The following is a 24574-nucleotide window of genomic DNA, read 5'->3' as shown; positions in this document are numbered from 1 at the left end:
GGGAATTTAGTGAAACGTTTGAACTCCGATTTCGCGGGCTTTTCTTTCATCGCGTTTTATAGGTTGAATTGGCATTTTTTATGATTTGTTTCGGTAAGTGCATACCGAAAGGTACCAGAATCTGCAAAGTTGTGTTCTACGTTGCATGTGACCTTTAAGCAAAACAGCTCCTGTTCCATGTAATGTAATGATTAAAAGAACATTTCTACAATCATAAGAAATATATATGTATATATCCATTACACTGAAAATAAACATAGGCCCTGCCTACTACAGAGTAGTTTTAGTAAGCATGTACTTGATACGTCTATATAAAAACAACAGAAAAGAACAGCGTAAAATTAAAATGCCTCGCTTCTGATTCTGAGCCCATCAAATATCTGACGTGTATGTAAAGGTGTCATTGCGACAGAGCCAGACTCTACTCTTGATACTGTCTCTACATACAACTATCGAGGACCAGTTGGTGTCAGAGACAAACGGAAACCTGAAAGAAATCCATAGTTGACATTTAGGCATGACCTCAACATTAATATTCTACGTTTAGAAACAATCCTTAACATGTAGGTGTTAAAAAACACAAGTAATTCTCCCAGAGTCGTTTCTTCACAATTCCCTTATTAGTCGACACATCATGAATGATATAGCATGCTGTCCATGTATTGTCAGTAAACGTTTGTGGTAATTACTGTATTAATAAATGATCACTAATGGTATTCTGCTCCTAAACAATGTCCTTTGTAGCAAATCTAAACAGTGTTCTTCAACGTAACATCAAACTACTTGGCTGACAACAATGCCAATGTTTTATAGTTTTATTATGACACATCACATTTGAGTGTCAACATTTGGCCATTATTTCCGTCGTGGGCATTGCTGCCACTCCATCCTTCCTCAGCTGTGTCTTGTGTAGTTTTAGATGTGAGCTTGGCTGTTGGAATATACACCTGAGACACTCAGTGACTCATACATGTCTGGTAACCGTCCGTCCAGTGTGGCATACTGACTTCCCGATATGGCATCGTATTCACGATTCTGCGCTGTCTTAGGCGCAGAAAGTTGCAAACCCGCCGCGTTTTCACTTGTGCTGGACTTGTTCCTGCAAAAGAAATATGCCTGGTTGCTTGTGCGTGGTTGTGCATAAATCCGTTCAATGAGTTATATCTTTTAACAATCTGACATACACACAGTACCACAGATCCGTTTAAGTGAATGTGTATGACACTGAATGTATGTTATTATCAGAAAAAGTTTTTGAACGAGATAAGAACTCTTATGCTACAAATGACTTTCATATAGTACTCAAAGTTTGGAGACGAACAATATAAGGATTACTTGCCCAAAACTGAAATATTCTTTAACTCAATGTTTGTGCGGGACGTATAGGATCTGACTTTATCGATGCACGATCAGAGCATGCAGTCATGGAGACGATGTGCATGAGGTGCCAAGAAAGTTAGTTATTCATCTACAGCCATGTGTGCTAGAAAGGGTGGAAGCTTTCTCGGCCACTATAGAGAAGACTTTAACATGTTCGTTTTCCACGTACTACTAGATATTGGAACGATCGTGAGTTTGCTATAAAGGGATGTTATTGCACAATAGAACATACATTGGTTCATTGTGACTAGACTGTACATTCATGGACGATACTGCACGAACTCACTTTGGCAGAGTCGGTGATGCAGGATACCTGCATGGGTGGCCAGCTCGGTGGCAATACCTCAGTGATATATGTGCCACCAGTTGTTCATGATCCTTGAAAGACGCCTTGTCGCATATAGCAACTCGGCAATGCACTTACTATAGAGTTGATCACTCTTCAGTCGGCAGCCATGCAGTCATTTTCTAAGATCATTAGACGACAGTGCCACGCACCACATGGATCAAATACGTTCGAATTAGCGTGAATTTGTGAAGTTGATCTCGTGGGGACTTTTGCTGAACACATGCTGCAAGTTGACACTGTGCAGCACTTTGCATCGGGCCTTTGTTCATTCAACATGTCTTCTCTCATTGTCGCCCCTGGCATTTGAAACAAATACAGGTAGATGTATTATTTTAGACTAACACATCTACGTAATTATTTTGGAGTACTAAGCCTCGGAAATTTTGAGTAATGTATTAACTTAACAGTGCTCTCTGTGAAACAATTGTTTCTGTATAATGACACAGCTCCAGAGTTGTTAATATCTAGTCACACATCTGCCTCAGATGCAACATCAATTGCAACATCAGTTGTATTGCTTGTATGCCGAACACCAGTATTCACATATAACAATGCACTTTACTTGACGTATGTCTTCTTCCTCCGTAGACACACCGCGCCCATCACTAAAGCCATGAATACCAGCATTGATAGAGCTCCCAACAAGCTCGCAGACAGATTCGTTATACTGTTGACATCTAGGGCCCCTGTAACAGATGAGAAGTGTTATACTGTTGTCATCTAGGGAACCTGTAACAGATGAGATGTGTTATACTGTTGTCATTTAGGATCCCTGTAACAGATAAGATGTGCTATATTGTTGTCATCTGGGGCACATGTAACAGATGAGAGGTCCTTTATAAACCGTTGTCCTACTGGAACGTCAAAATAAAACACTTCTATAGGGAAATCGTTGTTGAAAATAACATTGTGACTGCATTGTGACATTCACCAGTCATATATGCAAAGGCTAGTGAAGATCAGGGAAGGAGGACTTCCACTGAACATTGTAATCCTTCACTGCATCTTGGAAATCGCAACAAGTACACAACTCTGCATTCAATGTCCATAATCTGCTGGTCACTACTGGGTGAGTATGTCTTCCTTTAAGGCAATATTTTTATCAAGTTACCTATACTTTGGAAAAGACACACATTTTCTCTTCATTTTTTCTTCACATATCTCTTGACAATGGCGTCGGTTCACTCTCAGTTTATCAATATAAGGGGTTGTATGTTAACTTGTATATACATATATATATATTGTATATAATATAATGTTAATATATATATACATATATAATGTCTAAGTCTTTGCACCGTTGTATAGATTATTGATTTCCTAAATTATGACCCTTGGGTATCCGGGATAGAATAGTAGACCAAATTGTGGTCAACAGGAGTTTGTGCAGGCAGGCAATTGTATTTGGGTTTATCTATTTTAGAGTACATGTAATATTTTACGGTTTCATGGGCATGTTCTCAGATTTTCACATTGTTTTTTGTTTCCTACTTTGAGTGCAGTCTTGTCCTTTCCATCCTGACTGACAGCCTGATTCACATCTTCCCGTATCCTGCGGACAGACATCCGCCCCTTCTTCGCACATCCGGGCTCTGCAGTTGCCCACACAGTTAGCTCCGTACTCAACTCCCTGGATACATGCTGAAAAGTATAGAATTGAAGCATACGTAATTGTGTTTTTTAACATATTTCTATACGTCACAATCACAACACCGCAAACATCAGGACTGACAACAAACCTTCTGTACAGTCAATACCCTTCCAACCGCTACTGCAACCATCTTCACACATCCCGGTCACATGATCACAACTGTCTGACGAAGACTCGGCGCACTTCCTGTCGGAGCAATATTTGGAACAGCCGTCACCGTAGGAACGAAGACATTCTGTGAATAAATGACACGCGCTGCAATACTTTAAACTGTGAACAAACTCACTGGCCAACCACATGTGTAGAAACGCGTGTGTATGATTACAATGCAAGAGTTGAAATGAAACAATGAAATGTGTCCAAAACAGCGAAAATCAGGATGGTCAAACACACCGGCACCAAATTTAAATAAAACGCCTAAACTCAACAGCCTAGAGCATGTGGAAGACAGACTTCCATTCCAGCTTGTGGCACCTGTGCACTGGTATTTGTGACTGGATTCCGAAGGGTTTGTCGCACAACATATCGGTACTGTGCTCTTTTGGTGGATTTTTTCTGTGTGTTACAGAGCGAGGTATGTCCTTTACTCTGACAGTGGCCTGGAACCTGTCACTCTGAGTGACTGAGGGAGACAACGGAAGAGGGTGAGCAACACTTCTTATGGCGTCACCATCCTGTACCCATGCAATGGACTTGTTTCTGTCGTGGACGCTTAACGGTCTGCGTTGTGGCATGGTGAAGAAGTTGTGGGGCTTCAATGCTGTCTGTAGCTTCACAATGTGGCCACAAGTTGCATGGGAAGTGTGTCTTCCAAAGTACTAGACTGAAATTAAACATGTTGCTGCTGTGTTTCTGCGCCCTCGTTTACTGCTTTTTGGCAATGTTTAGTTTCAGTCAAACTCAACGAAAATTGAATAAGTTGCTTTACTGCATGTTATAACATGTCTCCATGCAAGTAGCACAGGTACTGGAAGTTCCCATGTCGATCTAGAGCCTGCTTTTATACTGCATTTGTCGAAATTGTATGGTGATATTAGGTTTCACTTTCAAGGCTAGTTTTAACTCTCACTGTGATATTCTACTTGTTTCACTGTCCTTTGTCGACAGGTTTTTATTATATACACATTTTCTATTTCAATCTTTAACATGTTCTCGTCACGATATTGCTACAATATTGCCGATGTGACGTTAAATAATAACTCACTCACTCACTTATAACATGTCGTTAAAGTGCCCATTAAGTACACACAAAGTTGCATTTACCTGAGAGCATAAATGACATCACCACCTTTACGTTTACATATGTGTCTTACTGAGGGTACAGTCTGTTCCATTCCAGCCTGCTTCACAACCTCCATCACACTTTCCCGTCACACGGTCACAGCTAGAGTTGTCTCCCTTACAGTTTCTGTTTGGACAAGCCATTCTACAGTTAGCACCATAGTGGCCAAATTCACATACTGAAAGAATAATGAATATCTGACAATAATGTGACACTTTAAATTGTGAAATTCTTGACTAAATTACATTTCTAATGAACAGGCTATTGTAAGGCCAGGATTTGTAGACATTGACGAGGAGATAACTCTTCAGCTGAAACAGTCACCCCGCACGGACCTGTATCACACTTTTCTGTTGTCCATCCAGGTAGACACACTCCACTGGGGCAGATGCCGTCCACGTAGTCGCACACCTCGCCGTCACAGTGGCAGTAGTTGTCACAGTCATCGCCAAAAGTACCACTGATACATACTGTTGACAAAAAAAAATAATTTGCAGTAGTAAGGGTACGTAGGCAAGGTGAACCACGGTATCCTGATAATGAAATGACATATCCTTGGCTCTTGGTTGTTTGATATGTCTCCGAAAAGAATTCTATTAGTTGGACATCAACCACCATTGTTAACGTATCTTGCCCTATCGACGTCTGTTCAACAGGAACTTGGAGGACCGCTTGAAAGCAACAGGAATTACGTTCAGAAGGGCCATCAAAGTCCGTCTACTTGTAAATTGCCATCTGAGTTTGGCGTGGCTTTCAGAACAGCATGGAGTCTTAAGAAACTAAATCCACAATTACGATAGCTGTTTCCTACCCCATGTAGAAGATGAACAATTAAATTGTCAATGCACAGGAAACATCAAGTCAACAGTCGCTGATGGACAGGCTGATACTGTTACAAACTAGATCCTGTCAGCCTTAATCACGACATCTTCACAGATAATCAGTTCATCTGGATGTTTTCTATTTGAAATAATTACGAACTTGCCCGAAGGTCACCAAGTGATCTCATCTGAGATCATAGATAAATACTAATCTTGACTTCTGTCATGGCATGTTGTCGTAATGTACCAACACTAGCCGATTTTTGTCTGAAAATGACCCTTTTGTGTCATCAATTCACACATATATCTGGTAAAGATCACATCAGTTCATTCTGATTTCCTTCCATCACAATTAAATACATTAAGGATATATACATTCTAAACAACCTTCACTTGCGTGTCCATCGAAATACTTACTGCACTCAAGTCTCGTTCATCGGACACCATCAGTTAAACAGCAAATTTCCGGAGTGACGAGGATGTGATACTAAATAATTGAGACTAAGTTACGTTTATTCACTTTGTTACCAAAATAACGTCAGGTCATGATTGTCGGATAAACGGGGCTCACTCATTCACTCATGTACTGTTCACAATGCAGATGATAAAATACTTTTTACCATCAACCTCCACTTCACAGAAATCCATCGTAGGTACGTTCACATTGTTATGTTCGTTGTTGACAGTTGTTGTGTACAGGACCAGGTAGCGCCCTTCACCAGAACACGAGACCGTCAAAACATCAGGTATGTCTGTCCCGTTGACGTTCCCTATCACGTTGTAGCAGTTGACTCCATCAGTTGGCGAGGCAGCAGTGTCAGCTATGTAGATCTGGATACCATTCCGACGAACTTTATCTGATCAGCATTTATAGAATTCAACCCTAACTGTGCATATGAGTACAAATATTACAGAACATCATATAAACACTGCTTCCCACAAACAACTTGACTGTAGTTTACGTCTTACACAAGTCGGAATGATAACTGTGTCTTGTTCTTTTAATATTACCTGACAGCTATGAAGATATTCTCCATAAAAACTGAGACATGAACCAAAAAAGGCCTTGGTTCCAGAAAACCTTATTTAGGGTACAACATAGGTAATGGTTGCTGAAGATGTGTACAGCCATGTGCCACACAGACCATGGTACTATTGACACTAATGCATGAACGTTTCCTGTCTCTAGCCTTATACACTCTTGCATCTGCATTATTTTCACTGCCGTTTGTGTTTACAAAACATGAAACAGGAACGTGTACAGTATAAAATGAAGTCAAATGGTTTCCTTTTGTACTCACAGTCTTTCCTGAAGTATATTGTGACATGGCGTACTCTGACCATCTCCTCAAGATCCACTCTCCACCATGCCTCTGTTATTAAGTTGTCTCTCCAGTCCGAAGAAAAGCACTGTCCATAGTTGTCGGCGCTGTTGTCACCATTTACAGCATTGCCAGGATTCTGATAGACTGAGCTGGATGATGTGGGTTTGTTGAGTGCTATATTTCCTGTGACAAAAGACAAGGATTAAGTTCTTGATAGGCATCTGATGAAAATTTTAAAGTTCTGATATATACTGTAGCCAATGTAAAAATGGGCTTAAATCAATTCTACAGTGCATTAAAACCAACACATAGACGGGAAAATTCTGATTGATACATTACAAACAAATCAATTAAACAAGCTAAAATACCGTCCAAAAGAAACGCCACCAAAATACAAATTATCATAAGTTGTGAAAATAATTGCCTGTCTGCTCAGAAACGACTGGAAACACTTTCCTCGAACACGGCATGTCTGTTCCCAGTAAACGTGTGCACGAGATTTTGATTATTGGTGAGTTAAATGAATTTGCACAGAAAAAATGGAAATTATGCACAAAGTATGAGATGAGTGTATAAAACCTGACTAGATTTCTACTCTGTCATCATACTACAGGATTGAAAGCAGGAACATGCCTCGAGTGACCACAAGAACAGAGGGAAAGAGCAATTGGTATGCAACACAGGAGCACGTGACCAGGATGCTGCAAGTCCACCATCGCCAGACTTGTCACACGTCACAGAGAGACTGACAGACAGACCCAGGAGTGGCAGCCCCACGGTCACGACCCCACAGGGAGATCGACATTTACGGGTGCTTCATCAGAGACACCGCTACCTCACAGTGACGTCATCAAGCGCCATTAGCCTTGGACATGCATTCAGCAGACAGAAAGTAGGAAGACGACTGCGTCAGCATGGTATTCGTGCCTATCGACGTTTCAAGGACATGGCGTTAACACTCCGACACCAACGTGCCAGACTGAGGTGGGCCAGGACCGTAATTCAGATGGCAGCTGCGAAACTGGCGACGAGTGCTCTTCAGTGACGAGAGCACCTCCAAGCTCTCCATATCTGATGGTCGTTTTCGAATCTATCTACGTCGGGGCAAACGGACGGCACCTGCTTGCATCCAAGAAGTTGAACATTAAGCGTACGAGTTATGGTCTTGGGGGGAGCAGACGACAGATCTCGTCATCATCAAAGGTTGTCTCAACGCACGTCGTTACAGGGACGAGATTTTACGGTCTGTGATGCTGCCTTACCTGTTTCAACAGGACAACGCCACTAGTGGCTTAGCTTCCTCAAAATTAACAACTTCAACCTGCAACCTAACCCAACCTAACAACTTCAACATTGGCCAGCGAGATCACCCGCTCTGTCTCCAATTGAACACAGCTGGGACCAAATGGGGCAAAGTATTTGGAAATGTCAACAGCCTCGATTGACCATGGACACTTTAACAGTTGTCCTGCAAGAGGAATAGCGTCGAATACCAAATAATGACGTCAGAAGGTTCATACTCAGTTCGACGCCGCGATAGAACCTGCATCACAGGTCAGGGTGGTCACACACGATATTGAATCATCTGTGTTGTTCAGGACAGTCTAAGACCTTAAAGACGAATCAGCGTTGGCGATCGAATACTGGACACTGCATCCGTGTGCCAAAAAAGTGTTTTTTTTTCTGTTGTTTGTTTTTTCAAATTCTTTTATCTATTTTAATTCAGTAGGTGTGCAGTTGATTACAGTTGTCAACGTAGAGCATGTTCATGTAAATATGGGATGCATTATCGTTACACAGACCACCTTCCATAGGAATCTAACAAATGAATTCACTTCACCGTGACTTTTTTAACATAATGATTGTTGACTGAAAAAGCCGTAAGTTTAATCCTGAACAGACGGTAGCTAATATATTCAACAATCTATGAAGCCTACTTCCAGTCGCCATGTTAATAATTGTAAAAATGTTTTGTTTGTTGGTTTTCTTTTGTATTGCCGTACCCAGCAATATTCCGTTTGTAAATACCCGAATTTGGGTCAGACAATCCGGTGACCAACAACATAGGCATCAGTTGTTTCAAAGGCATTTAGAAGTTGGAGGAATCAAACTAAACGTGCTTTATGGTTCGTTGTGACCTTGTATAATAAAGAAGTTGAACCATAAAGCACTTTTAACATAGGCATCGATCTGCGAAACTGAGGTAGGATGTGTCAGCCAAGGCAACGAGCCTAACCACCCAATACCGTGGCTCTCCTGTTGAGACAAGCATAGGTCGCTAAATTCTTTACAGTTCTAAAACTTAAAGCTACAATATTGCTGTTTGAGATGAATAAATGTAGCAAAGGTTCAGATGGTCGCTTACCTTTATTGCATGTTACTCCGGGCCAACCCGTGTCACAATCTCCAGGACGACAGCCACTGGTAAGATTACATTTGTCCAAAGGACAGTGACACTGGTAACCGCACTCATAGCCGTATGTTCCTTCTGGGCAGATTCCTGTAACATATATTTAAATGTTCTACTAGAAGCGGACAACACGGACATGGTAGGTAGCTTTAGGGCGACTTTAGGCCTTAAAATGCCTATATGAACCTAACACTTTACAAACAGTTATTTATGTTGAGTTAAACAATGTCATACTTCGTTTTAACAAGAACATGTACAGTGAGGAGAGTCGTCGGACCGTGAAGTGAACCAATCTATTCGTAACTCAGCCTACCAACAGAACAGCTTCTTGTATTTGAAGTGTATGTATGTGTGTGTCAGTTTTTAGAATGTTTTGTGACTCCGGTGTTGCTGAGAGTGGATTGAGTGTAAATAGACTTTAAAAGGAACAAAATATCTTACGGTAAGACAGGTGGAGCCAAGGGGATTATAATAAGGTGGAAGCCAGAATAACAGATGTCACAGATGATTAAATCAACAAGTCTCAAGCACTGGGCTGGGCATGTATTTTCCCTGGTCACGGTTGATCTGAGTGCGGAATGATTTGATGTCCTTGGCCTGTTAGCTTAGCGACTGTTAGTGGATAGATCGTTGGTAGAATGTGTGGCCTTGGTTCTTGCTGATGGTAGATTTCTGGTCTAGTGTCTTTAGTCATATTCTATGGTGAAGATCTTCGTCGTTGCAGCTTGAAAGCTGTTAATGTGTAGTTTTCAATCACGGGCCAGTGGCCTACATTCACATGAATAAAAACAATTGTAAAAACATAGTATTATTGTTTGGGGGTGTAAAGGTTTCGGCAATGTACTGGACGCCACAGTCGAAGGGGATCTGGTATATACATCCTCTGGAGTATGAACGGAAGCGGTTGGTGCCTGATGACTTTCAACAGAGAAGTTGTTTATCCAACTTGTAAGGATAAAGAAGTACATTCTTGCCTGTAGCATAGGTAACACTGATTACAGTATTGGAATTCCTATATAATATAGTCAGTAAATGTAATACCTCGACAGTCAGATCATTACGGTCATTACAATATAATTAACATTACTAGCCAAATCAATAAATTTAGGAGTAAAAACTTGTCATCGAAGGACAGTAAAAGGTACTAGATTATCACAGCTCCTAATTGTAAACTAGTATGCTATGGCAAAAATATAGAAAATCGGGCCATACATCAAATGAAGGTTGATCACCATGCTTAGAGACTAGAGGCTACATAATATAGGTAAGACATATAAATTTACATATGTTGACATTGTCGTTGCAATGTGTCAAGCAGACGTAATAGCTTACTGTATGTCAATGATGTCAGTGATTGGCTCATGAGCCAATGTCAATGATGTCAATGATTGGCTCATGAGCCAATCTGGTAGAATTATTAATCTTTTAATTCTTCTGCTGGAGTATATCATCCGGGTATCCTTGGTGCTGCAAGCTGGAGGCCCGCTTGCTTTAGCATTGTTCTTGTGATACTCCGTGGTGGCTGGTGAGCTCGGATGATGAACCATATTACCTTAACCATGGCCTACGAAATACCACTTAAAAAAACAAAACGTCCACTTGATATTGACCCTGTTGATACTGACCTGAGACCATCTGCATCGATTGAATATTGGCCACGATTCATTGTGATTGAGACTCCTGACAAGACACCGTTAAAACTGAACCCCTTTGCTGTGTCCAAGGGTATTCAGGGTATTGCAGGGGAGGTGAAAAACATTAGACGCTTGCGTTCGGGTGCCCTGCTAGTTGAATGTGGGAAAAAACAACAAGCAACGAACCTGATGAACATGAAATCTTTCGTGGGCATTCCGGTCACGGTCTCTGCTCACAAGACCTTGAATACAAGTAAAGGTATTGTGAGAGATCGTGATCGATTGTTGGATGATATGTCGGAACTTGATATAGGATCTGAAATGAAGGATCAAGGTGTGCTCTATGTCAAGCGCTTTTCAACGCGGAGAAACAATGAAACCATCAAAACGAATACGTACCTGTTTACGTTTTCATCTCCAAATGCACCCAAATCAGTGAAGGCAGGCTACTGTAACATTCCAGTTGATACGTACATTCCCAACCCGCTTACGTGTTTTAAATGCCAGAAATATGGACATGGTGTAAATACTTGCACATTGTCTGTTGTGTGTGCTCACTGTGGTGAGAAGACACACACAACAGAAGATTGTGACAGTGATTATAAAAAATGCACCAATTGCTCAGGCAACCATTCTTCATTTTCTAAACAGTGTCCTATTTGGAAAGAGAAAATGGAAATCAATAAAATAAAATTTACCCAAAATATCTCTTTTTCGGAGGCCAAACAACTGGTAAAGAGATCTGAACTTTCAGAAAGTTATGCTACAATAACAAAAACATCATCGAGATCTAGTTCTAAATCAACATCAACCAGAGGCTGCCAAACTACTTTGACTTGGGTAAATTGCGATTCTCCACAGCTTTTGTACCCTGCTATATCATCACAGACCGAAGAATCACTTTCCAGTACTTCAAAGTCTTCTTCTGATACCAAATCATCATCTCAGTCACACTCAAAGTCTCAGTCGACAGCTGATAGTCAGCAAGCTGGAAAAGGTAAACCGAAGTCAAAGGCTGATGCTCCAAAACAACAAAGTGGCAGAGCTCCTAAAGGGTCACAGAACAAAATTCAGTTGTTCAATAAATACGGGTCTCTTGAGGACATGGACGTTTCTGAAAACGCCCATTCTAGGGCACGTAGCTTGTCGCCCTCCAAAAGAGTGCGGGGTAGATCCCCAATAAATCCCCCCAAAAGATAGTTTATTCCACTAATATTGTACAGTGGAACTGTAGAGGACTGAGGACTAATTTACATGAATTACAGCTATTAGTCCAGGATTTCACACCTTCAGCGATATGTCTCCAAGAGACATATTTAAAACAAACAGATACATTTGACCTTCGTCATTTTAATGCATATCATTCTTTTTCACCTCCGGGTGATAGAGCCACTGGTGGGTCATCCGTTCTAGACAAAACGTTATTCAAAGCCCTGTTTCACTAAATACTAATATGCAGGCTGCTGCTGTGAGAATTACTTTACATGTAGCGTTTACACTATGCTCGCTCTATATTTCGCCGTCTTCAACGTTTGCCAAAACTGATCTGCAAGCTCTCTATGACCAACTCCCAAAACCCTGTATTATAATGGGAGATTTAAATGGGCACAACCCACTCTGGGGTAGTGTAAATATAAACACTAAAGGGAAATTGTTGGAGGACTTTTGTTCTGACAATGATTTATGTATTTATAATGATGGTTACAGCACATATTTACATCCTGGTACAGGGACTTATTCTGCTCTCGACTAAATGAATGACGATGACCTATGTGGAAGTGACCATTTTCCTACTATATTAAAAGTTATAACTCCATCTGATGTTCCTCCATCATCAAGACGAAATTTTAAAAAGGCTAACTGGGCTTTATATGAAACACTGTGTGCTGAAAAACTTACACCTGAAAGTTTTATTGACGTTTCCGATGCTATTAAATGCTTTTCTGATGAACTGAATTCCATAGCTGATGAGTGTATACCAAAGTCCTCTGTAGTTCCACACATAAGGAAACCATGGTTCAACGATGACTGCAAACAAGCTAGGAAGGCAAGGAAAAAAGCAGAACATTATTTCTGTCGCCATCCTATGGTGCATAATTTAAATAAATTTAAGATTTTAAATGCTAAAGCACGGCGTACTTTTAAACAGAACAAACGCCAATCTTGGCAAAATTATGTATCCAAAATTAATTCTCGGACACCTATGTCAAAGGTATGGAACATGGTCCAGAAAATCAAAGGTAAAGGTACTAAATCTACTGTCCATCATCTTAAACATGGAGATCAATTGCTTACTGATAAATCAGATATTGCTAATAAACTGGGTGAAACCCTTGCTAAACATTCTTCCTCTTCAAATTATGTACCAAAATTCCAGCAATATCTAAAACAACAAGAAAAGAAAACTATTAATTTCAATTCTGATAATGGGGAAGATTATAATGAAACGTTTTCTATTCTTGAACTCCATACTGCTCTTGATCAAGCTCATGACACTGCTACAGGAGCTGATAACATACATTATCAACTCCTGAAGCACTTACCGGAATCCTGCCTAGAAACTCTTCTCAATATTTTGATGATATTTGGACATCGGGTAACTTTCCTCCGTCATGGCGTGACGCCATAGTAGTACCAATACCTAAACCTGGACGTGATCATACGGATCCGTCCAATTATCGACCTATTTCACTAACTAGCTGTGTTTGCAAGACCATGGAACGCATGATAAATAATCGACTTGTTTGGTACTTGGAAACAAATAATCTTATCACAGATATACAGTGTGGTTTCCGTAAAAACAGAAGTACTGTCGATCACTTAGTGCGACTGGAATCATTTGTTAAAAACGCACTAATTAATAAACAACATGCTGTGTCTATCTTTTTTGATCTTGAAAAAGCATATGACACAACCTGGAAACATGGTATTTTGAGGGATTTACATGACTTTGGTTTGCGAGGTCGTTTGCCTCAATTTATTGCCAACTTTTTAAATGACAGACAATTCCAGGTCCGTGTGGGTTCTACCCTGTCTGATCATTACAATCAGGATCAGGGTGTTCCACAAGGCAGTATTTTATCTGTCACTCTTTTTAGCATCAAGATCAACAGTTTATCACAAGTTTTAAACGATTCAATTGATGGATCGCTTTTCGTGGATGATTTTAATATTTCTTGCCGAGGTAAAAATATGCATACTATTGAACGGCAACTGCAGTTGTGTTTAAACAAAATAAATAAATGGTGTCTTGAAAACGGCTTCAAATTTTCGAAGTCCAAAACTAATTGTATACATTTTTGCAGAACATATAAGCCACATAAGGACCCAGAACTATCTCTAGATGGCACTCCCATCAAAGTTGTAAAGGAGGCCAAGTTCTTGGGATTAATGTTTGACTCACATGTAACGTTTCTACCACATATCAAATCCCTCAAAACTAAATGCCTGAAGGCACTTGACTTGTTGAAAGTCGTTTCAAATTCTAAATGGGGAGGGGACCAAGCTACCCTCTTACATCTATATCGATCACTGATCCAGTCAAAACTTGATTATGGCTCCATTGTATATGGTGGAGCCTGTAAAAGCAACCTTGAACTTTTAGATTCTGTTCACCATCAAGGTCTAAGACTTTGTCTTGGCTCCTTTCGAACTTCACCTGTTGACAGCCTGTACGTTGAGGCCGATGAGCCATCTCTTGAGCAGCGACGTATCAAATTAGCTTTACAGTATGTAACAAAATTATATTCCAGTGAGTCAAACCCTGCATATAACTGTGTTTTCAGTCCTCTGTGTGAGGACTTATACAATATGAAATCACGCTTGTACCGCCTCTTGATTTAAGAATTAAACCATTTCTTGCTGCTGCCGGCATTGAGCCGGAAAATATACCTCCTTCCCGTCTTCTCTCTTCGCCTCCTTGGCAGTTGGTTAGGCCCCAAGTGGACCTAACACTGACCACATTTAAAAAATCAGAAACTAATGAATTACAGTATAAACAAGAATATAATGAATTGAAACATAAATATAGCAGTTATAAATCCTTATTTACAGATGGGTCCAAGGACGGTGGCGCAGTAGCTTGTGCCACTGTCATTGGATCCAGAACAATATCTTCTAGATTACCAGACAACAGTTCTATTTTTACCGCTGAGGCTAACGCCATATTAATAGCTCTTAAATATATTCAAAGACGCCATAAACATAAACAATATATAATCTATTCCGACTCTCTTTCTTGCCTTCAGGCGATTAAAAATCTTTCTTGTAAACATCCACTTTTAATTGAAATTATTGAATTATATAATGATCTTGCTACTGGCCAGTACGACATCGTCTTTTGTTGGTTACCCAGCCACGTTGGCATTTCCGGTAACGCAATGGCCGATCTTGCTGCTAAGGCAGCACTCAACAAATCTGTGACACCACTTCTTATTCCTTATTCTGACTACAAAGGTAGCATTAGAGATTACACTCGTGATCTGATGCAGAAGAAGTGGGACACCCAAGTAGGTATAAATAAACTACATGAAATAAAACCCTACATTGGTTATACATACTTGGGTTGTCAGTCCAGATTTGAAGAAGTCATTTTGCGACGATGTCGTATTGGCCATACAAGATACACTCATGCATACCTTTTAAAAGGTGAGGATCCTCCGTTTTGTATCCCTTGTGATGAGAGAGTCACGGTCAAGCATATTCTGCTTGACTGTGTTGAATTCTCCATCACAAGGGATAAATTTTTCAATGTCAAAACTATCAAGGACCTTTTTAGCACTGTTAGTTGTCATTTAATCATTGGCTTTTTAAAAGAAATTGATTTTTTGGTGGAATTTTGAAAATTATGTTGTGTAAATAGATGCATTTTAATGATTGGTAGTTTGAATTAGTAACTTGAATTGTTGGTGGCTGTACCCTCAAAGGGGGTTGAAGTATTGTAAAATTATTGTCCTCCTGAGAGGGTACGTAAATCCACAAACATTCACAGTAAATTTAAGTCTACCAGGATTTTAATCGTAGCATTCATGTTCTTTTAATTTCGGCTAACTTTTCATACAATCGCCAGCAGCTGAAGGGATGGTGTAAATCCAACTAGGGACCATGCAGGTAGCAAAGGTACTGTAAGTCCCCATGCTTCCTAGTGTTGTGATCTACCTTCTGTTGTTGGCGATCTATAGTCTGTTTTTATATTGTATTGTCTAAATAGTGCTATTAGTTTTAACTTTCCATGCTAGTTTTAATTGAAATTGTGATATTCTAGTTGTTTTACTGTCCTTCGTTGACGGGTTTTTATGATTTATATATGCTCTTTTTCATTGTTGAATGTTCTCGTCACGATATGGCTGAGATATTGCCGATGTGACGTTAAGTATTAACTCACTCACTCACTCACTCAAATTGTAGCCCCTTCAGGAGACCATTGTCAGGACTGATGTCTTTTGACAAAAATATGTCACAAGGAATGTGTTGCACTTGGAAAACATGTAATTTTTTGTGTTGTGTTTGTTTGTTGGTGATGTTGTTGACAAGGAAGTGCACCTCCTCTCTGTATTACATAAGCGTTCCTACGATCATTAAGCAGCATAGCGTGTAGTCATCACTACATGATCTCATGTACTGACAACTGTTTTGCCTTTCCTTTTCAGTTAGTACGTTAGCTGGGTTTTACGCCTAGGAAGTTGAGATTGAAATACTATGTGCTTTTGAGACTGACATCCAGTGATCGAGGGGAAAATATCAGCGCTTTGAGCATACACTTGTGCGTGGATATGTGCACTTCAGTGTGAGGAGTGAACGCTTTCGCCACTGGGCTACCCCATCATTCTTCTGGAGCTTTGGTAAATACGCTATAAACACCAGCATACTTAAAGTAATAGTGACGAAGGGTTATAACATTAGTACAATTACATAGCGACGTCCATGCATATGTATATGTCTGGTTCTCAAGGACTCACAGCAGTACAGACTGGTACCATCCCACAGTTTAACATAGACGTCCTAACCAAACACACTATTATGTTAACACTCCGATTACCAAACAGGACAACAACAAGTTAGCTTATTTTGAGAATGTTCAGTTACAACACGGTCATCCTATGGTTTACTATGGACGTCGTTGTTGTATCAGTCTGCCCTGACACAGTGTCCTGGTCAGTCGTTGTTGTATGAGTCTATTCCCACACAGTGTACTGACAGGTCGTAGTTGTATCAGTCTATTCCCACACAGTGTACTGACTAGTCGTTCTTGTATCAGCCTATTCCCACACAGTGTACTGACCAGTCGTTGTTGTATCAGTCTACTCCCACACAGTGTACTGACTAGTCGTTGTTGTATCAGTCTATTCCCACACAGTGTACTGACTAGTCGTTGTTGTATCAGTCTATTCCCACACAGTGTACTGACTAGTCGTTGTTGTATCAGTCTATTCCCACACAGTGTACTGACCAGTCGTTGTTGTATCAGTCTATTCCCACACAGTGTACTGACAGGTCGTAGTTGTATCAGTCTACTCCCACACAGTGTACTGACTAGTCGTCGTTGTATCAGTCTATTCCCACACAGTGTACTGACTAGTCGTTGTTGTTTCAGCCTATTCCCACACAGTGTACTGACCAGTCGTTGTTGTATCAGTCTACTCCCACACAGTGTACTGACTAGTCGTCGTTGTATCAGCCTATTCCCACACAGTGTACTGACTAGTCGTTGTTGTATCAGTCTATTCCCACACAGTGTACTGACCAGTCGTTGTTGTATCAGTCTACTCCCACACAGTGTACTGACTAGTCGTTGTTGTATCAGCCTACTCCCACACAGTGTACTGACTAGTCGTCGTTGTATCAGCCTATTCCCACACAGTGTACTGACTAGTCGTTGTTGTATCACCCTATTCCCACACAGTGTAATGACCAGTCGTCGTTGTATCAGCCTATTCCCACACAGTGTACTGACCAGTCGTTGTTGTATCAGCCTATTCCCACACAGTGTACTGACCAGTCGTTGTTGTATCAGTCTATTCCCACACAGTGTACTGACCAGTCGTTGTTGTATCAGTCTATTCCCACACAGTGTACTGACCAGTCGTCGTTGTATCAGCCTATTCCCACACAGTGTACTGACCAGTCGTTGTTGTATCAGTCTATTCCCACACAGTGTACTGACCAGTCGTTGTTGTATCAGCCTATTCCCACACAGTGTACTGACCAGTCGTTGTTGTATCAGCCTATTCCCACACAGTGTACTGACCAGTCGTCGTTGTATCAGCCTATTCCCACACAGTGTACTGGTCAGTCGTCGTTGTATCAGTCTACTCCCACACAGTGTACTGGTCAGTCGTTGTTGTATCAGTCTATTCCCACACAGTGTACTGACCAGTCGTCGTTGTATCAGTCTACTCCCACACAGTGTACTGACCAGTCGTTGTTGTATCAGTCTACTCCCACACAGTGTGCTGACTAGTCGTTGTTGTATCAGTCTACTCCCACACAGTGTACTGACCAGTCGTTGTTGTACAGTCTATTGCCACACAGTGTACTGACCAGTCGTTGTTGTATCAGTCTACTCCCACACAGTGTTCTGATCAGTCGTTGTTGTATCAGTCTATTCCCACACAGTGTACTGACCAGTCGTTGTCGTATCAGTCTATTCCCACACAGTGTACAGACCAGTCGCCGTTGTATCAGTCTATTCCCACACAGTGTACTGACCAGTCGTCGTTGTATCAGTCTACTCCCACACAGTGTACTGACCAGTCGTCGTTGTATCAGTCTATTCCCACACAGTGTACTGACCAGTCGTTGTCGTATCAGTCTATTCCCACACAGTGTTCTGGTCAGTCGTCGTTGTATCAGTCTACTCCCACACAGTGTTCTGGTCAGTCGTCGTTGTATCAGTCTATTCCCACACAGTGTACTGACCAGTCGTTGTTGTATCAGTCTATTCCCACACAGTGTACTGACCAGTCGTCGTTGTATCACTCTACTCCCACACAGTGTACTGACCAGTCGTTGCTGTATCAGTCTATTCCCACACAGTGTACTGACCAGTCGTCGTTGTATCACTCTACTCCCACACAGTGTACTGACCAGTCGTTGTTGTATCAGTCTATTCCCACACAGTGTACTGACCAGTCGTCGTTGTATCACTCTACTCCCACACAGTGTACTGACCAGTCGTTGCTGTATCAGTCTATTCCCACACAGTGTACTGACCAGTCGTTGTCGTATCAGTCTACTCCCACACAGTGTACTGACCAGTCGTTGTTGTATCAGTCTATTCCCACACAGTGTACTGACCAGTCGTTGTCGTATCAGTCTATTCCCACACAGTGTACTGACCAGTCTGACGCCGAATGATGGTCAGGACTACAACAAACATATGCTAACGTCTTTCGATACATGGTCATCTTATATAACCATGAACATGAATGAATCCGTCCATATTACCTGACACTATGTCCAGCATGGAGACACAGAGCAGCCCTCAGAGCACAGAAACCTCCATGTTGCGCAATGAACAAACCAGGCAGCTTATTGTGTCCTCTTAAACATGACAAGGACGTTATCAGTTAGAGTTCTAAGTGGACACTCTTCATACGACAAAAACACACATTTGTTCTTTTATTATGGGTCTAAAATGCTGACTGATTTACAATCCATGGCCCACCATATCTAATGCCACACCTATGTTATGCTACAGGGTATAATTTAGGCCAAGAACGCTGTGTGCACTTTGGCCCATAAGTTGTCTCACAATACTTACCAACTCTGACAGTTATACAAGTAGTACTTATATCACTGTTATTTTGGTTGCCTTTAGCATAACCACATCTACACCCAAATGCCCCTTGGTACAGCAAGGAGGCATTTTCAGCCAAACAGAGACAACGTCGTGCAGAGCGTTAGTGGCGAAATTCACGACTGGATGCAGATATTTCGGGTTAGTAGATATCAAACTACGTTTTGTCCATATTCCACTTTTCACAGGCGAGAGTCGAGAAGTTTGATCGTTTTTCTGCGGACGAGATCAGAACTATTGTGACCAAGTCAAAACCAAAACCATATTCCTCTGATCTAGTTCCCACTATGCTCCTTCTAAAACATCTTGATCTTTTTTGCCACCTATCACAGCCAGTGTAAAGAAATTCAAAGCCTCGACAATGGATATTTTCAACGGGAATTTCAGAACTCTTTTGTTAAGCCATTACTAAAGAAACCCAGTTTGGATAGTCGTGATTTCAAGGATTTCAGCCCGGTATCGAATCTGTCTTTTCTTTCAAAAGATATGGGAAAGGTTTTCAGTATCAGGCTCAAGGAACACTTCACAATAATAAAGTGTTAGACAAGCATCCGTCTGTTTACCGTCAGTGACAGAGTTCTGAAACAGATATGGTACACGTAAGCTACGAGCTGAGACGGACTGAACATGAGGCGACATAGCAGCATTGGTCCTCTTACAACTCTCCTCAGCATTTTAATACTACAAACCACAGTATCCCTGTAGATTTTGTGAAAAACCAGTATGGACTTGACAGAGTACTGGACTGGATAAGCTCCTATCTCTGTAACATACAATGGTATGTAAGGGTAAGGAAAGATAGATCTGGCACCATTACTTTCAAATATAGAGTACCACAAGGATCCCTTTTGGGTCCATCGCTGTTCCTTATGCGTACTAGTCATGTTGCCAACATCACGTCAGTGCATAACATGTTGTCACAACACCATTAGCACGCAGCTGACACCCAATTCTTCAAGAAGACACCTCTGCAAAATCAAAGCCAGTTACTTCAGGAACTCACAAACTGCATAAGGGAAGTCAATTCCTGGATGACAAATCATATGCTCAAACTCAGTGACACGGAGACTAAGGCACCCCTGGTAGGGCGAAGTCACCAAATTTGAACAAGTCCCAATAAAAGTCTAACCATTTCCGATGCCGTTGTTCCTATAAGTTCATCTGTCAAAGACCTAAGCATATACTTTGATATATCGCTGTCAGTGGACACCCAGGTGAACAATATCTGTAAGACCTGCTATTTTCATCTCTGCTCCATCAGCATCATTTGTCAACAAGTCTCAGCTGATACCACCCATACCTACATCCGGGCGCTTGTCATTTTGACTGGCTTGAGCATTTAAATATTGGCTAGCATAACCTACAGCCACTTGTAGCCAAATGATTCCATAAATCCTGCTGGGGAATTATGTAAGAAGTAAAAACACTGTAAGTCCACTTGAACCGGTAAGGTGGTCATCCTTTGGTTGTTGGTGGTTTATAGCCTGGTTTTAATCTTGTGTCATCTTACTTTAAATTATGGTCAGCTTTGGTGATATACCTACCTATTTTATTGTCCTTTGTCGACAGATAACTCAAAATAATTACCCTGTTTTCATGACTATATGGCTGTAATGTTCCATAATCGATGTAAAATTTGAATCACTCACTCAATGCTCGACCACTGCAACTGTTTGATGTTGGGGATCAGTCAGGAGGTATTAGAAAACCTACAGAAAGTGCAGAACATGGTCGCGATTGTCATCAGTCGGATTCCCAAACATGGACACATCAAACCTTAAACAGCAACACTGACTCCCCATCAAGGCAAGAAGTGATTATAAAATCATCTGTCTGACCTACATGGCCCTTCACGGACTTGCTCTCCCATATATCTCTCTGACCTGCTTACTTTTTGCTGAAACAAATGCTGCCTTCGATCATCTCATCAAGAGCGTCTGTTGGTGTCAAACTTCAAGTTTAAAACATTGGGAAATTGGATTTTTCACATGCAACCCCAACCTTGTGGAAAAAATAGCTACAATCAGTTACGAAGGAAACTATATTTATTAAAGAAATGTGAATTCCAGCGGCATTTTCAAAATCACAAAAAATATGTGCTGAAAATGTAGTCGGTATTCAGAAATATGATCGATAAACATGTATGAAAACTATGAAAAACATTATGTTAAAATCATATTCAGTTCTAATTCTGAACCCATTAGAGGTGTGACGTTTTAAGAAATGTTGTGTCAATACGACAGAATCACTGTTACAAAATGTTCTTGGTACAGTCTGTACTTAAACACCTACCGAGGAAACATTATCGTAAAAGAAAAAAAGAAAATTAAAAGAAACCAGTTGTTGACAATGAGGTATGAAATAAACATTCTGTGTAGGGAAAAATCCCCAGCATGCATGTGTTAAAAAACACCACTAATTATCCAGCGCTGTTTCTTCACAGTTCTGTAATAGTCCACACATTGGAAATCGTATAAGGTACTGTCATGTCCTGTCTTTATACGGTCGTGGTGAATCATGTGTATCAATAAATGACAACTGATATTCGGCTCATTAACAAGGTTCTGTAGTGCAAATCTAAACATTCCTCTTCTCTAAACGTAGCCTCCCGCACAGAGCAAGGCCCGTATTTCATAGTTTGACCATCACACACACCACGATCCGGTCATTATGTTCGATGTCTTCATTGTTTCATCATCAACCTTCCTTATATGTCTCCTGTGCAGTGTTGTAATATATACCTCAGACATTCAGTGACTCATACATGTCTGGTGACCGTCCGTCTAGCGTGGCGTATTGACTTCCCGGTATGACATCGTCGTTAGACGCCGTTGTAGTTAATGAAGGTGAAGTCGCCGGCAGGCTTCCAGTTGGTCTGGATTTGTAACACCTTTCACCGTTCCTGCGAAATAAATGTTCATGACTGTTGAGTGGTGCGTTAAACTCCTTTTAATAATAGGATCACAAAAATATTTAAAATGCTTGTCAGATCGATAGATGCTAGTTAATAATAATTGTGACGTATTAACTCAACTTTTTGTCTTACATATGAAATCTAGCTTAATTCAGCAGCTTCCTCTGACAAAGTGTAGTGAATGTTGTTATATCCTGAGAGTACAGCTCATACAAAAATCAATGTTGCCCAGGCTTCATATACAATGATGTAGTTTACTTTGCTTTCCTCCTCCAAAGACACACCCCGCCCATCACAGCAGTCATGGATACCAACATTACCAGAGCTCCCAACAAGCCCGCAGACAGAGGTGATATACTTCTGTCCTCATGATCAAGTGACTCTGTAAGAGCTGAGTTGGAATAAATTAGATAATATGTAATAAAATCCATGCATCAAAATACGCTCGTCTTGAAATATGAAGACACGTGGTTTGCAGGTATTTCTCAGTGTGGGTTCCTGAAAAATACATATTAGCTAAGAGAAATCGAGCGATACCATACTTGCTTTGAAAACACCACTCGTGCTAAGAAGATGTTCTATCAGGATTAAAACAATAAAGGATCATGCTCATAATAGAGACTGAATTGTATGATCTAACTCTGATGTGGAGAGGATTTGGTCGCTACTACTGGGAACATAAGAATGCAGAAACACAAGCGTTCATCGTGAAGGGTCGATGCATACATTTTCTGATGTAATGAATCTGTGACCTTGTATCACGTATGGGCGGAATGTTGATTGGCAGGCAAATTGTTGAAACGTACTAAAACGGAAATGTTCACATTTTTCAAATAAATCTCATGTATCTATGCAAGCTCTCAACAGAATGTATGAAGACTTGATGACGTTTCTTTGAAGGTTGCAGCTTTGTCTGCTCAAAGTATATATCACTGTATTCTTTGGACGATTACACACATCACACATGTGTCAATTCAAGACCAGGCGTGCCCTGATTAAGGTATTGAGTATGAAAACATTTTCGGGAATTTCAACCTTCACATTTTCCAAACATGAACGATTAATCTTTGTCCCATGCATTATTCCGACCGTACAATCAATATTTTTTTCATGTTAAGTTGTCAGTTCATACTACTATTGCCAGTTTGTGTCTTTCTGATCCGACCATCCCACAATTTCTGATTAATGGATCAAACAGTAATGACGCCAGGTGCTCGTGAGAGGTAAACGTTCTCTGTCATTCAGATCATGGAGACAAGCAATAAAACAGTATAATAATGTCAACATGATATTTGTGTTTGTAACTAATTAATGCTCATTTGCATTTACTTCCTTGTAATGTATGTTAGGTTTGTTTATTTTTTGGTTGTTTGTTCGTTTTTCATTTAACTTTACAGCCGACAAAGAATGTGCCTGCAGTTACAAATTCAAAGATCAAAGTGTTTGTGTAAATGTCGAATTTCTTTGGTGTACCGACAAATGTGTTCTTCAGATTGTATGTTTCTGTTGATTCCTACCTTGAGTGCAGTCTTCTCCCTTCCACCCTGACTGGCATCCTGACTCACACCGACCTGTATCCTTGGGACAGGAGTCCACCCTATCCTCACACCTCCGGGTACTACAGTAACCCTCACAATTAGCTCCATACTGAATACCCAGGATACAAGCTGTGGATAGGAAAATAAGCACTGCCATTTATAAAACATCTAATGTTATTCATCAAATAAAAGACAACCGCATGAATACTGAAACAAAAAAGATAACCTTCTGTACAGTCAGTACCCTTCCAACCGCCTCTGCAACCACCTTCACAGCCCCCGGTCACGTGATCACAACTGTCTGACGAGGACTCGACGCACTTCCTGTCAGAGCAATATTTGGAACAGCCGTCGCCGTAAGAACGTAGGCATTCTGTAAATAAATCACACATGCGCTGCTGCACTTTAAAGTATGAACAAAAATACTGACAAATTTTATATACTTGTAATCACTCCAGGTGACACTGATGCCC

At 40.8% G+C, this 24574-nt stretch overlaps 1 protein-coding gene across 1 annotated transcript in view; it reads right to left on the bottom strand.

Annotated features, from left to right (window-relative positions):
- LOC137291151 (multiple epidermal growth factor-like domains protein 10) overlaps nucleotides 1–24574 on the bottom strand; it is a 38145-nt gene that overhangs the window by 7060 nt on the left and 6511 nt on the right. The window contains exons 7-13 of the mRNA XM_067822438.1: nucleotides 24328–24474; nucleotides 24081–24230; nucleotides 4998–5132; nucleotides 4694–4840; nucleotides 3469–3615; nucleotides 3221–3370; nucleotides 2292–2415 (exon numbers count right to left, since the gene is read on the bottom strand). Coding sequence (XP_067678539.1) covers nucleotides 2292–2415; nucleotides 3221–3370; nucleotides 3469–3615; nucleotides 4694–4840; nucleotides 4998–5132; nucleotides 24081–24230; nucleotides 24328–24474 — 1000 coding nt within the window. The remainder of the gene's footprint in view (nucleotides 1–2291; nucleotides 2416–3220; nucleotides 3371–3468; nucleotides 3616–4693; nucleotides 4841–4997; nucleotides 5133–24080; nucleotides 24231–24327; nucleotides 24475–24574) is intronic.

The sequence above is a fragment of the Haliotis asinina genome, chromosome 7, assembly GCF_037392515.1.
Source record: "Haliotis asinina isolate JCU_RB_2024 chromosome 7, JCU_Hal_asi_v2, whole genome shotgun sequence".
Taxonomy (NCBI): Eukaryota; Metazoa; Mollusca; class Gastropoda; order Lepetellida; family Haliotidae; genus Haliotis; species Haliotis asinina.
The sequence above is the reverse complement of the archived record's forward strand: the minus strand, read 5'-3'. Positions and strand labels throughout refer to the sequence as shown.